The following is a 13,946-nucleotide window of genomic DNA, read 5'->3' as shown; positions in this document are numbered from 1 at the left end:
TTTTGTTTCCAAGAAATGCATGTATATTTATAAACTTCATGTATTTACAATATCCATTGAACAATTCAATAATGGCAGGAAAATAACATATGAATGAGACTCAACTATATGGCACTATAAAGATGGAATATCCCAATAATTAGATAAAAATGCAAGAAAAAAAAAAAAAAAAAAAAGGATAGGGGTATTTTTACAAATGGTAACAATATATATCTATATACAATCCTTGAGAATGGGTGGAACTTTGACACTTAAAACAAAGATGAACTGGAACTGCACAGAATGGCATCTAGGCATGGAAATTATTGTTCTCATTCTGGCTCTGCTATGTGTCTTTTAATTGAGAAGAATCATCGCTCTTGTTGTAACAGAACTTGCAAAAGCCCAAAGGTATTTGGGGATTCCAACATTCTGGAACACTTAAAAAGTGCATAGACATGAACTTCCTGAATCGTTTCTTATACTCCTTTGGAGAGATGACTGTTGGGGAGACATTTTTTGGAAGAACAAGGGAGGCTTTCACCCATGTCTCAAGATGTTTGTCCCAGGTATATTGTCTCAAGTAATCAATAATACCACAAACAAGTTCATGCCGCTGAGTATCCACCCCCACAAGTAAAGAGTAGTCCATAACATTTATTGACTGTAAATATCAAAAGAAGGTGATTTTTCAGTATCGTGTCAAGTGAGCTCAAATAGAACCTGAAAAGAAACAATTGACTATATACTCACGGTGAGAAAAGATGTGTCGTTCCAAACAGCCCGTTGCAATAGATGCTTTGTTTTTGAACTGACAAACAAAGGAGAAATATGCATGTCGTCAATGAAATTCTGATCCAAAAGAACATTATTTGAAGCATCAGCAGCTGAAATATATCGAGAGTGCAGAGCGCCTTTGAGATCATACAGGCGTGCAATATTTCGGCCAAATGTAAGATTTTCCATCACCATCAGATCATGTTTAAATTCTTTTCCACTCTTAGACGGTCTGATAATAACCTGCAGTCAAAATTAAGGTCAAGGAATGTTAAAGTTGCACAGTGGTTTGTTCAGGAAAAGATGTAAAATAGACAAACCTGATATAGTCCTAAAATTTTTGCAAGGCAGGTCTGGCTTCCTGAGTTGAATGATTGATTAATATGCTTGAAATAATCTGGAGCAAACTTCAAAAATGAATCAAATTCTGTTTTCTTGATTTCTTTAATGATAAACCTGTCATCCAGGGTCTTCGCAAAGAAAGATTTGCTCTTTCCACCTTTAGCGTCCCAGTTCTGACAATGACTGAGGGAAGCAATATAATCAAGCTCACATGGACAGCACTGCCTTCTAAGAGCATGAAACTCTTTATAATATAAGCAAACGACTGAATATTTACCCTTCTTGGCAAATTTTCCAACACCTAGAGATATCTCTACATGAAGAGACCGTGAGAACATCAGAGGATCCAGTGGATTCAAGCCATCGGAACTTGATGCTTGCAATTCTTCCATTGAAACACTTTCAGTTAAGTGCAGTCTATTAGAATCCAAATAACTAGTTGAAGACCAATATGGTGAAGTAAGAGAAACATCTGAAGATAGGTTTTGCAAACTCTCAATTGTTTTACCAGTCTCTGCTCTCCCTTCCCATGTTTTGGTTGATCTATGTTGATCATGCAATAAGGCAAGAGCGCAGGCAATTATACTTGAAAATTCACCCTCAAATACTGATACGACATTGTCATCAGGACCAACAGGAACATGCAACCTAGATCCATCATTCATTATCAACTGAGTGAGTGAGGTTAGGAATTCTGGTGTGTAGTTATTGATGAATCTAAATTTCTGTGAGCAGCCTCTCCGAAGCTCCTTTCTATATGCCTTACGTATTTCTGCAAAAGAATTCCAAACCCAGTCCTCAGAGTCAGCTGAGTTGGAAAATATGGAATTTGCATATGCACCAGGGTCCAAATCCTTGGAACCAAAGTTCATATCCATCTCATCAAGTGTTGAACCATCAAGATCCACACTGATAATAGAGTCAGTGTGTCTAAGACTATCAGTAGTAACTGTATTAGTTCCATAACCCTGTAAATGCTCAGAAATGGGAACATAGTTTCCTTGACAATTATCACCATCCAAAGGAAGAATAGAGGAACAAGAGGGTCCTTTATAACAGCCTTGACCAAGAACAAAGTTGTCCAACATTCTGCTTGCAGTGGATGCACACTCATTACTGGAGAACTGAACAGGGCTCAAATGCCCCACAGTTTGCCCTTCATTAGTGTCAGCATGAAAAGAGCTGTTGACCAAAGTGTTTGATTGACCAGATCCTGAAAGCAAATCTTCATGCATAGGTTCTGAAGCCTTGACTTCTGTAATATTAATTTCATCAGCTATAGATGTTTTCTCCAACTTGACTTTTGGTTCAGTCTCTAGGATGAAACCAGAGTTTCCAGAATTATGATAATTGATAGACGATAAAGTGGTTTCAACATCATGTGGATCATTACAAATGATAGAAGCATCATCAGAAATTCCTTCACAAGAGGGCAAAGTATTTTTTCTTTCCTTGGTTCTTCCTGCAGAAATGCCACTCTTCTGCAGCACTAGTTGCTCATCATACACTTCTTTATTACTACAACCATTGTTAATGATTCTAGAGTCAGAAAACATAAGAGAATGCAAACGCCGATCCCAAACATATAACTCAAGGCAGAGTTCCCATCGTAATCCATTCAAGTTGAGAAGCTTGTGAACTGACTGCTCCAGATGCCCATTCTTATCAAGAGCTTTCTGAATGAGTGCCTGAATTTGATAATAAACAGAAGAAAAAGAATATGGTGTTAGCAATTAGTAAAATAATTGATAACAGCCACCTCTGGGCAAAATCAGGGTACAGAAACACCTCCCCATTGATTTGAATAGAAAATATTAACAAGGAAATTTGAAAAGGATATAATAGAATCCAACAAGTGCCAGAACCTGTGTTATGTGATCAGAACATGTCACTAAGTCAGCAACTCATAATCAAGATTAACTAACCTCAAAATCAGATTTTTCTTGCCTTAACATCTCTTCAACTTCAGAGAGTTTCCTTACTGGACCACCAAGTCCCAGGGGTACATTTGAAAGTGAGCTAGAAAACCCTGACCCTATCTTCCACAATGAATTGTTAACCTCCATGAATAGTAACAGCCCTTCTGTAAGCACCTAAAGTAAAACAAACCGTTATTTCCAATTAATTCACAAAAGTTATACATGAGCTTTAAATAAAAAAAAAAAAAAGTCTCTTGTTGACGCATAGCATACATCTTCAGCTTCTTTTTTGAGCCATTCTTGTCCAATTGGATTATTGAACTCTAAAATCTGAGGCGGCATGGATACAGTATAAATATCTACTGGAGAGTACCTGAACATTGCAACTGTTGGACCCAATCTGCAAATTTTCCACAAATAGGTCTTTATACAGTCAAAAGATAAGGACAAATGAAAATAATAAGCATAAATTCCCATACCCATAGAAGAAAAGGCTGTCTCCAAACAATGAATGTGTGCAATTAGACAACCTACAGGAAGTATAGTGGTTTGAAAAGCTAAGCTCCAAGAATTTTCCAAATGAAAGCCCAAGGGATACTGTAGATATCACCACTCTTCGTGTAGATTTGAGGATTCCATTCTCAGGCTTACATTTTAAACAACTAGTCCACATCCAAAGTTTCCCTTCTGCTTCACCAGGCAAATGCAACTCCTTAGGAAGTTGTTTAACTCGTATTGTCAGCCTCCCATTATGATGTGCATAATGGTAAATATGAGATTCTGGAGGTTCACTGCATTTTGAGCACCGGTGCCTCTGCCATGAATATAATATTTTTTATCAGCCCCACCCCAAGCAAATCATATGTAAATCTCAAGGAAGCAAAAACATGAATTTGGAAAATGAAAACAAAATGAGCTGAGGAACCTGATTGAGTAAGTTTTCACACAAGAACCATCCAAGGGGCACATCAGAATTCCTATAGTAGTTAATACGAGAAAGACGGTTTTGCTCACAGATAGTTCCTCTTAAGATATTTCGACTGCACATCAGAAATAAAATGGCCTGGGTATCTAAAGCACTGCTGATACCATTATTATGTTCCATTTGATCTTCATTATCAATATCAACCTTGACAGTGTCCAGAGGTATTTCAGGACAAGCTGACAAAGGCTCAGCTTGTTTACCAATATGTGACCTCATTTCTTCCACAACATTCTCTATTTCTGTCTGACAAATGTCAAGTGCTTCAGGAGATGTAGTCACAGGAAATACAGCTGATTTCTTGTTCTCTAGTTCCCTTTCCTTGAAACCTAAGCATATGGAGATAGAGTGGTAGGTAGTGGATGAGACAAGAGGGAAGCTATCTACAAGGATCTTAACAGAGGCTGACAATGATGACAATAACTGCCCAGAATGAACAGTTGGTATGATTGGATCATAAAGTGCTTCTGATAAATGACAACTTTCATTGTCAGGCATATTATGACTAATAAATGCACTTTCAGAAATACCATTTCCCAATGAATGGACATTAGGATAAGATCGTAGAAGTGTACTATTGCCATCTAACCCCAAAACTGAGTTTGGAGACATTCCTTCATTAACAGACTTTTCTCGGAAGCCATCAGAAATAGGAATTTCAGTAGTAGTACAGGAAAGAGCTGGAGAGTCAACCCAAGAACCATTTGGGTGAAGAAATGCACCAGAAGATCCAACAAATGGTATTTTTTGATCTGACAGAAATCCATTTGCTATTCTACTACAATGAACAGAAGAGAACATTGCCCTTTGATCAACAAGAAAAGAAGTCTCCAGGATTATGTGATATGCCACAAGAACTGCATACTGCACCACACATTTAATTCTTTTCAATTCATCACTCGGAGCTCCCTTCAGTAAAATCTGCAATTTGAAATTACAAAAAGTAATTACCCCAGAAGTCATTAAGATTCTGGCAGAGAACAATATTAAAGATCTGATGTCACAACATCTTGACACAGAAGGAATTTTCAGACTAAACATGAGGAATGAAGGCAACCTTCTTATATTATAAAGCAACACAAATTGCATTTCAAGTAAAAACCATTCTGTAGCTGGTGTAGTAGAACACATTAGAGAAAGTACAGAACAAACTAAGACACATAGTCATTAAGTATACAGTGCAATAAATAACAAAAAATCCATAAATCCTAGTTAGGATGCATTAAATGCTACACCATTAACACTCTAACTGAAGCATTAGAAATAAAAGTAACATTTGTATCCATACTTAAGAAGATACTTTCATATTTGAGAGAACACCTTGGTTGTACTACATCTTAATTGGAAGACTCAATAGCTTGTATCTTTTACAAAATTGCCACAAAGTTACTTGGAAACACACATACATACCCAAAGGCATACAGGAATATAATCAATGCATCAGCTGTCACATTCAAAATTCCAAATGGACAAGAAGCAATTATAGAACTTTATTGCTTTAATTAAATTTTGTAATTCAGTATTTTTTTGAACTTTTTTTTTTTGATCAATAACAATAAGCTTTATTAATGAATAAGTTTTGTGAAACTTTAATTACAAAAGGGGGGAGGCAAACTATCTTAACTCCACAACAACAAAAGAACAAAGAAAGAAGCTAAAAATTAGCCCAATACAGAGATTCCTTAAACGCCCCTTGCTTGGCTAACCCATCAGCCATTGAGCTACCACTTCTCTTCACCCAACTGTACTTCACCTCAATATCCCTACTCAGCAATTTAAATTTCTTCTTTTCATTGCTGTAGCTCCACAAACCACTGTTGTCTCCCTTCAGCCACCTAATCACCACCTCTAAGTCCCGTTCAAGGACCAAGCATCTGATGTTTAATTCTCTTGCTCTTTGGATTCCTTCCAGAACTGCTAGAATCTCAGCCCAAAGAGAGTCACCCTCTCCAATTGGGCCTGAGAATATAGCAGTAATAAGCCCATCATTCCTGAACACTCCCTCAATCCCAGAAGGCCCTGGATTAGTTTTTTTTTTTTTCTCTTGAACTTGATAGTCCATGGGGAGTATATTTATCATATTGTAAAATATAGTGAAATGCCATCTTATGACAAGTCATAAAACTTGGTAAGCCAATAGCTCTAGACAGGTGTTGATTTTGTTTATGACTCAGTTCAAGGCATTCGTATCAGGGGCTCAGATTTGGTTGTTTCTACTTTCTTTGGATTTCTTTTCTCCTTTTCTATTGGATGCAGATGACTGTATGATACTTGATCTCTTCTTTTTCCCCTCCTTGTTAAGATCTTTTGAGAGCATGGAAAAAAAAGAGGATATGCAAGATCTTTTAAGTGCAATTTTAGCTTCATTCTGATCCTACTTTTATTTCCTTTAAATTTTGGGGAAAATACTTATCCTAACAAATTTTCAAACAAATTAGACCAATCTAGCAATATTTATGGATACATCTATGAGTCAAAGACAAGAATTAACAAATAAAAATTGAATATAAATTCTGCATTTTAGTAATTTTTAGGTTTTAAACATTTCTTGAAAATTTTGGGTTTATCTCTTTCACCTGACACAAAATAAATGCAAGATCATTAGAGAAGATCCAAAAATCTGTTTTCATTTTACTTAATGGTTCATCCCAACGAACTAAATTGAGTTAAGTAATCTATTGTGTCCATGGAATCTATCATCAAATTATAGAAAGTCTGATCATTTCGTGACTATATAAAACAAAACGCAACAGTGTACAACATCAACATATCAAAAAGGATGACCAACAAAACATATCGAAAAGGAATGCCACAAGTATTCTCCTCATTGTGCATGACAATGGTACATTAGTTATATGTCAAGAATACCTTCATTGTTTAGAAAATTTGCTAGCAAAAATAGAGTGTTATGTTCATTTGCTCAATTATTTCTTTAGAAAACTTGTGCATTTGAACTAATATTTATCCTTCTTTGGCCTGGATATTGGGAGTCGAGTGGACCCCAAGCACTTAACTGAAGGGGTAGAAAAGTAAGTTACATACAGAAACAGATACAGCCTCTGATGTTCTTCCTAACATAGGTATGCCAAGAGGGGATAAAATAAAGATTCAGGTAAGTTTCTTAGTTGAATGAATTTTATCCTTTTCAAAACTAAGATTAAAAAAATGCAATTCTATGTACATCAAAAAGTATTTAATTTCATTTAGATTGCATACCTTGAATATAGGAACTCAATCTAAAGTTGCTAAATTTTAAAGTATAAGGACTAGTTGACTTGGGGTTTTATTCAAGTAGCAAGAGCTAAATATGGACTTCAAGTTTTCAAAGATCAAATTCAAGAACTAACGCTATGTTTGGTTTGAAGGAAAAAGTAGAGAAAGGAAGGGAAAGGTAGGGAAACTCATACAAGGTTTGTAAGGGTTTCCCCAGCTTTCCCTTCCTTTCCCCATTTTTTTCCTTGAAACCAAACACAGCCTAAGAGAATAGGACTCAATATAGAACAAAAGTTAAGAACACGTTTATAGAATAAGTTCTAGATGGCAACACTCCACCAAAGGATAGATATAATAGCAACAATATACATATCAGAAAGTCAATTTTGAAGATAACTATCATAGATAAGATGGAAAAGTCATAGATACAGTGATACACAGGGATAGGTTTAGTAAATGCATTTAGTTCATACAAAATTATAAATAATCTTTGATGTATAAATTATTAAAAGTAAAGCATAAGAAATGCTTAAAAATAGTTCTTTTTTTTATAGTTTGCTTAAAATAGTTTATCTGACTACATTAAAAACTATAAGGCATTTTAAAAAATATCACATGGATACTGATGGTTTCTTTTTACTTTTGGAATTTCTAGTAGTTAGGTCACTACCTAAAACAGTTTTTAATTATGATGAGTATATTTAAATTTCATTTAAATTTATATAATAAAACTTGTAATCAGTAACATATCAGAGAATTTTACTAGAAATGAATAAATAGGAGAGAACAGACAGAGGGAAAGCTTAAGATGCATTTATGGCCTCAAATTCATATTATATCATTTAAATTGAGGCTTTCATGTTCTAGATATAGAACTGATATGTATTGTACATGCATATTGACAGGAAAAAATTAAAAGTATTCATTGAAAGATATTTATATATATTCAAAACAGGAATTTCACTAAGGTTCTGCCTAATTAGTTTTTAGAAGATACAATCACGAAATGGGTAATTGGGCATAGCTTTAGATGTCCATATCAACCATTTGTCAAAAGGAGACGAATATATCTTCATTGATGAGCATTGGAATTAATAAGATGTCAAAATTATACACTCCATATAAGGACACATCAATCAAATTTATAAATGCTCCACACGAATATATCTTCAAATGCTTCAATTCATCATTTAAGAATCCCAAGGTTAAAACCAATACATTTCAAATTAAAGGAATCTGAGAAGCTATATGGCATCAGTAGTATAAAACAAAATACTCACCGTACAGCCCAGAGGTCTAGGACAACCCTCAAGGAACATTAAAGTCTTACTGGGTCTCTTCCCACCCTCAACATAACCCCCATGTTCCTCAATAAACTTTTCAAAATGGAAAGAATCACATTGTTTCATCTCTTGGTTCACCAAACTATCAGCAGAAGACACAATTTTTGAACCAGTACAACGAGCAATTCGCTCTAGCCGGTGAAGCTTCATATCAAAGACCAATGTTATTCCTTTTGTAAGAAGAGACTCTTGCACATCACGAGAAACAGTTTTCTCCACCAAAACCACATTAGGGTGGCACGTTTCTATCATCTCAATGATTGTCTTCATATTATCTTTCTCCTGTTTACAACCAAATAATCAGGACTAATAATTGAGAATTTCACCTCCAAACAATGGCATATAATATTAACACATATTACCTGATCCATTGAATCAAATGATGACAACCTGCTTGAACACTGGCCAAGCATTCCCTGCAGCAGCAACAATCTAGGATTCTTGTACTTGGTATGCATGTGCTTGTGTGCAGAATTTTTCTTAAAAACCAAGCCTTTTATCACTTGACTGTGAAACCCAAATATTTCCAAAGGTCAGAAAAAGGAAGATGCTTCATCCTCGCCCAAGCTAGTTGACATTTAATGATATATGAAACATAGTATTTCAGAAGGCTATAAGGATTTGCTTTTTCAGTTCCATCAAGATGAGGCTCAACCATGGAGACTCATGGTTTAGAGCTTAAGAGCACATGTGTCAAACCTTATGGATCCTAAACAATATGGACCACATAATTTTTTGTTTTTTTTTTCTTTTTTGAACTAAGTAGTGTAAACCACATGCATAAACCAGAAATAGCATTTTTCATTACAAGGAAAGTAAAAAGGTTAACTTCTGTAAGTTAAAACCTAACTTTATATGTTCAACACATTCGAGGTTATTGACATTAAGAGTTTCTAATACCATTAAAGAATGTCTCTAATACTATTAAATTGGTTATTCACATTTGAGGTCATTCACATCAAGTTAAAACCCCTTTGATGTTCCATTCACATTAAGAGTGTCTCTAATGCCATTGAAGAATGGTCAGTTACTGAAATGCAATGTGCTTTTCCATTTTCATGTGATTCCTTTACAATTGTTTATTACTGATGAAATATGTTAATTTACCTTTCAATACAAATTGATGACTAAAGATCACCACTTTCTATTATACAAATAAACAAAAATAAATAAATATTATAATGACTAGGTGTGGATTCAAACATGGATGGAAGAAACAGAAATACAAATCTATTGTAAATTGCTTAATAAATTTATAAAATCTGTAAACAATTTTACAAGCTACTATATGATTCATGATTCAATTTGACTTAGCATTCTCTACAATTTATAGTATGATTACGATTCTTCCATTGGAAAACATAGATACAGTTATAGATATCTCATTTGATATGGTGGTGCCATGCGCTTATATTTGGAATGTTAAGGCAAATATCATTTATCAGTAATTAAATATTGTCAATTTTAATAAAACTTATAACGTCAACAAATTTATCATAGTACAATTTGTAAAAACATAACATCCACATATTTCTATAAGTGGCCCTACTCAAAAGTATACTCTAGAAGTGTCCTTGCAATATCCAGTGTCATGTCAGGTGCATATCATGGCTGACACTGGTATGATAAACGTACACAGGTGTCCTGGTGTCATAGACTGCAAAGACTTCTTTCTTCATGTTTGAATCACATATGAATTTCCTCTATATAAAAAGGGCAGCCCACTGCATGACGTTCCTGCCAATGTGGGGTCTGGGGAGGGAAAGATGTCCACAGCCTTACCCCTGCACATACAGAGAGGCTGTTTCCAAGATTTGGGCCCTGGTTACCCAAGTCACAATGGAGCAACCCAGCCATTGCACCAAGGCCCACCATCATATGAAGTTTTCCTATATAGATATGAATATTTGTATTCTTATTTTCTGCTAATTTAGTTACATTTTCTAATTTTAGTTCATCAATTATTTAAGTTGAAGAACCAAGAAATCAAAGCCTCACATGTATGGATGTTTTGGCACATCACTTCATGCCTTACTGTTTTCTAAATCTGATAGAAGATTGTTTCATTTCCTCATTAGATAATTGAGATGTACACCTTACTTAATAGAGGTAGAAGGTACAATAACATTAGTTACCTTTGGTTGCGAGAACCAGTTGCAATACATTTAACCTTGAAATAACCTTCCAGATCCATTGTTTTACCCTCAAAAGCATCAGGCTTCACAATCAACGCAGCTTCCCATGATAAAGAAGTAACTATGTCAACCCAGCTCTCACCGGTCTCTTCTGACAAAAAAATGCCTTTCAACATAAGAAGTTGACTGACAAGGACCTTAAATTTCCCATTCATCACCTCTTGCATTGCCTTCTCTAGCCTTACTTTCTTTCGCTCTTCTTTAAACTTGTAGATGCCACTGCCTTCTTCATGAAAGCTACTTAAAGAACTTGGTTGACCCCATTTTGTGCCATCACCACATTCATCATTGGGAGCCACTCTGTTTTCAACATCATCCTCCAGATCATCTGGTTCAGGGGGCACCCACAATTGGATATCAGTTTCAAAATCAAAACATTGAGAGAGTTCTGCTGTCTCTCTAGAAGCTGTAAATGATTGGTTTGAACTCTCTCCACCAGCCTTAGCTCCTTCATCATCACCAGCTTCTATAATTGGAATATCTATTAATGCACCATCATCAGGTAGGAGTTGACTACTGTTTAAAGCACCCTCATCCCCTTCCACCCTGTCAATAATAAAATTACATAAAATTTAAAAGAAAAAAAACAAATCAAAATGAGCAAATTGGTCAACAAGGTGATAGTACTACATCACAAATTAAATGGTCACTATGTAGGAAAAAAAAGAACCATGAGATACCTGCCAGGTATATCTATGTCAATTGAAAAGTCACCTGCAAAGAAGAATATAGTAGAAAAAATGGAGTTAGAACTGCACTGCTTTTTGAAGGCATAAGCATATTGGATTTTTAGCAAGATCCATCAAAAGGTAAACAAAAATGAGAAAGTGGAAACTACTGCAGCTTGAGGTAAAGTTATCTTTGCCTGTCAATGAAATCGATGGACTGATCAATTGTGCTGCATATGGACTAACATCGTTATGTAAAGTGGACTCTTGCTCCTTCATCATACCACAAAACTTACAGGCTTGCGTGGGATCTCTACCATCCAATTTAAACATATTCTGTCTCTTCTTAGATTCCTCCCCATTATCCAACTCTGTCAAGGGCGCATCACAAACATTGCATATTGAATACATGTGATCCAAAGGAATCTCTGCAAACCAGACTACCTTTAAATGAGTTCCAAAGCTGATTCTTAAAAAGTTCAAATAGAAAAGTAAGTGAATAAGTTTTTCCCTCCTCTCTGCCCATTGCATAACCATCCAAGGATCATTCAAACTGCCAAAAAGAACCATTTACTCCTTTTCTGAAACTTAATACTAAAAATTTGCATTGATGAACATAAGAATCTTACATAATTACCCCTCCAGGTTCATAAATCAATCTCCTAACCGAAGGAATGAAGAAAGCATCACAAATACTAACTAAAAATAGTCTGGCAAGCAATAGAATTTTAAATGAGAAACTAAGTGAAATTGTCGCAATGCAATTTGTGAAGCGAATACAAGAGAACAAAAAAAAAACAAAAAAAAAAAAAAGAACAAAACAAAACAAAACAAAACAAAGAAAAAAAGCCCAAAACAACAGGGCACCTACACAACACAATATAAAATAAATAATCAACAAATGGCATATAATGTTGTCCAAGCATAATATCAGAAAATAAGAAATTAAAGAGCATAATGCTCAAATTCTCAAATTCCAATGAAGTGAAAAGTAAAAAAAAAGGATATTTAAATAAAAAACTGATCATTCCGAGACCAAATTTTAAAATAAATCGTCAGACTGTAGAAAAAAAAATAGCATAGCAGTATCGAAACAATTCATCAATCAACGGAACTTACTCAAACCTTGAATTTCCTCGTCCAACCAGAAAATTAAAACTCAGAATCTCCCGAAAAACGTCCAGAGGAGAGAAACTCAATAATCCAGAGCCAACCCCAACTACCCAAAAACGCAGCAAATTCTCAGAGATTTATAAGAATATTTGAAGTCCTAAAATCCGCTAAAACCTTCCATAAATCCCAGTTTCCATATTTAAAACGCCAAACACAAAACCACCACTACGCCAAAAATACAGTTCATAGAATGTTACTATTTTTATCAAAAAAAAAAAGTCGAATCACGTCTAAGACTTACTGGTCAAGAAACCAGAACGAGAAGAACGTCAGAGAGTTCCTTGCAGAGAAATATAAAGCATCATTATCTCTATTGTCGTCGTTAAAATTTAAATTTCTGGCAAAGCAAAGAAGCAGCTGTTAACTTCCAGAGTGTGTACAGACAGAGAGAGAAGCAAGGGAAGGTTGAAAAGAGAAGAAAAGGGAAGAAAGAAAGAAACAGAAAGAAAGAAAGGAAGTGGACCCCACTATTTAAACCGTCTTTTCCAAAATACGTATATACGATATCCATTTGCCTTAATTACGCAGATCCGATACGTGTACAGATAAGGCACATATGTACACTGTACACATGCTCTATATAGGGATGTCAGTGGATCGGGGTTGTGGTAAACCCGCATTGAACTTAACCGATCGGGTTTGGGTAAGGAGTCAACCTTAATCGGGTTTCCATGATTTGAGATGTTCCCATCTTAGACTCGACCCGTTGACGTTAGACATTGAAACATTGACTTAGCGCCCTTTTGTCGTTTGAGAAGACTTGAAGAGGCTCATCTATGACTATCAAGGCATGATTTTGGCCCATGTAGGCCTATTTTCAGGAAAAAGAAACACTATCAATGGATCGAGATCGGTTCGGGGCAGGACCCATTTCGACCATTAATCGGAACAATTATCTTGTACCCAAAACCAAATCAGACATGATAAAACCGGATTATACTTGGCATCTATAATCTATCTGTATGATTGTATTGTCTATCTTTTTTCTCCTTTTCTTTTGAATTTTTTATTTTGTTATATATATATATATATATATATATATATATATTTTCTCCAAAATTATCTCTAATTTTTATTTATCTTCTAAATTATCTCTAATTCCTATTTATCCTCTCCCCTACTATATCTATATCTATCTAAAGAAAGTTTGAGTTAAACAAATTAAGAATTGTTTAAATATTCTAACAAAATTATATAATAACTTTAAAATATTTAATAAAAACACAAAAAAACTAATTTTATATTTTTACAAAATATATCACAAAATTATGTATTAACAATTTAAATTATGTTTTTCCAAATTATCAATTTAAATGTTTTTTAAATGTTTAATAATATGTAATAACTTTAAATAA

At 34.8% G+C, this 13,946-nt stretch overlaps 1 protein-coding gene across 1 annotated transcript; it reads right to left on the bottom strand.

The window, feature by feature from the left end:
* Window positions 1-12,973, bottom strand: LOC148874200 (putative 1-phosphatidylinositol-3-phosphate 5-kinase FAB1D). The gene is made up of 13 exons (XM_088945689.1): window positions 12,833-12,973; window positions 11,616-11,846; window positions 11,431-11,464; window positions 10,691-11,296; window positions 8,918-9,062; window positions 8,493-8,837; window positions 3,943-4,920; window positions 3,497-3,831; window positions 3,291-3,417; window positions 3,024-3,191; window positions 1,077-2,786; window positions 733-999; window positions 1-643 (listed from the first exon to the last, which is right to left on the bottom strand). Exons 2-13 carry the CDS (start codon window positions 11,827-11,829, stop codon window positions 326-328), a joined length of 5,247 nt encoding a protein of 1,748 aa, XP_088801815.1. The 5' UTR covers window positions 11,830-11,846; window positions 12,833-12,973; the 3' UTR covers window positions 1-325.
* Window positions 12,974-13,946: the final 973 nt, after the last annotated feature.

This window comes from Nelumbo lutea, chromosome 1, assembly GCF_056320005.1.
Source record: "Nelumbo lutea isolate HS-2025 chromosome 1, American lotus-T2T, whole genome shotgun sequence".
NCBI lineage: Eukaryota > Viridiplantae > Streptophyta > Magnoliopsida > Proteales > Nelumbonaceae > Nelumbo > Nelumbo lutea.
The sequence above is the reverse complement of the archived record's forward strand: the minus strand, read 5'-3'. Positions and strand labels throughout refer to the sequence as shown.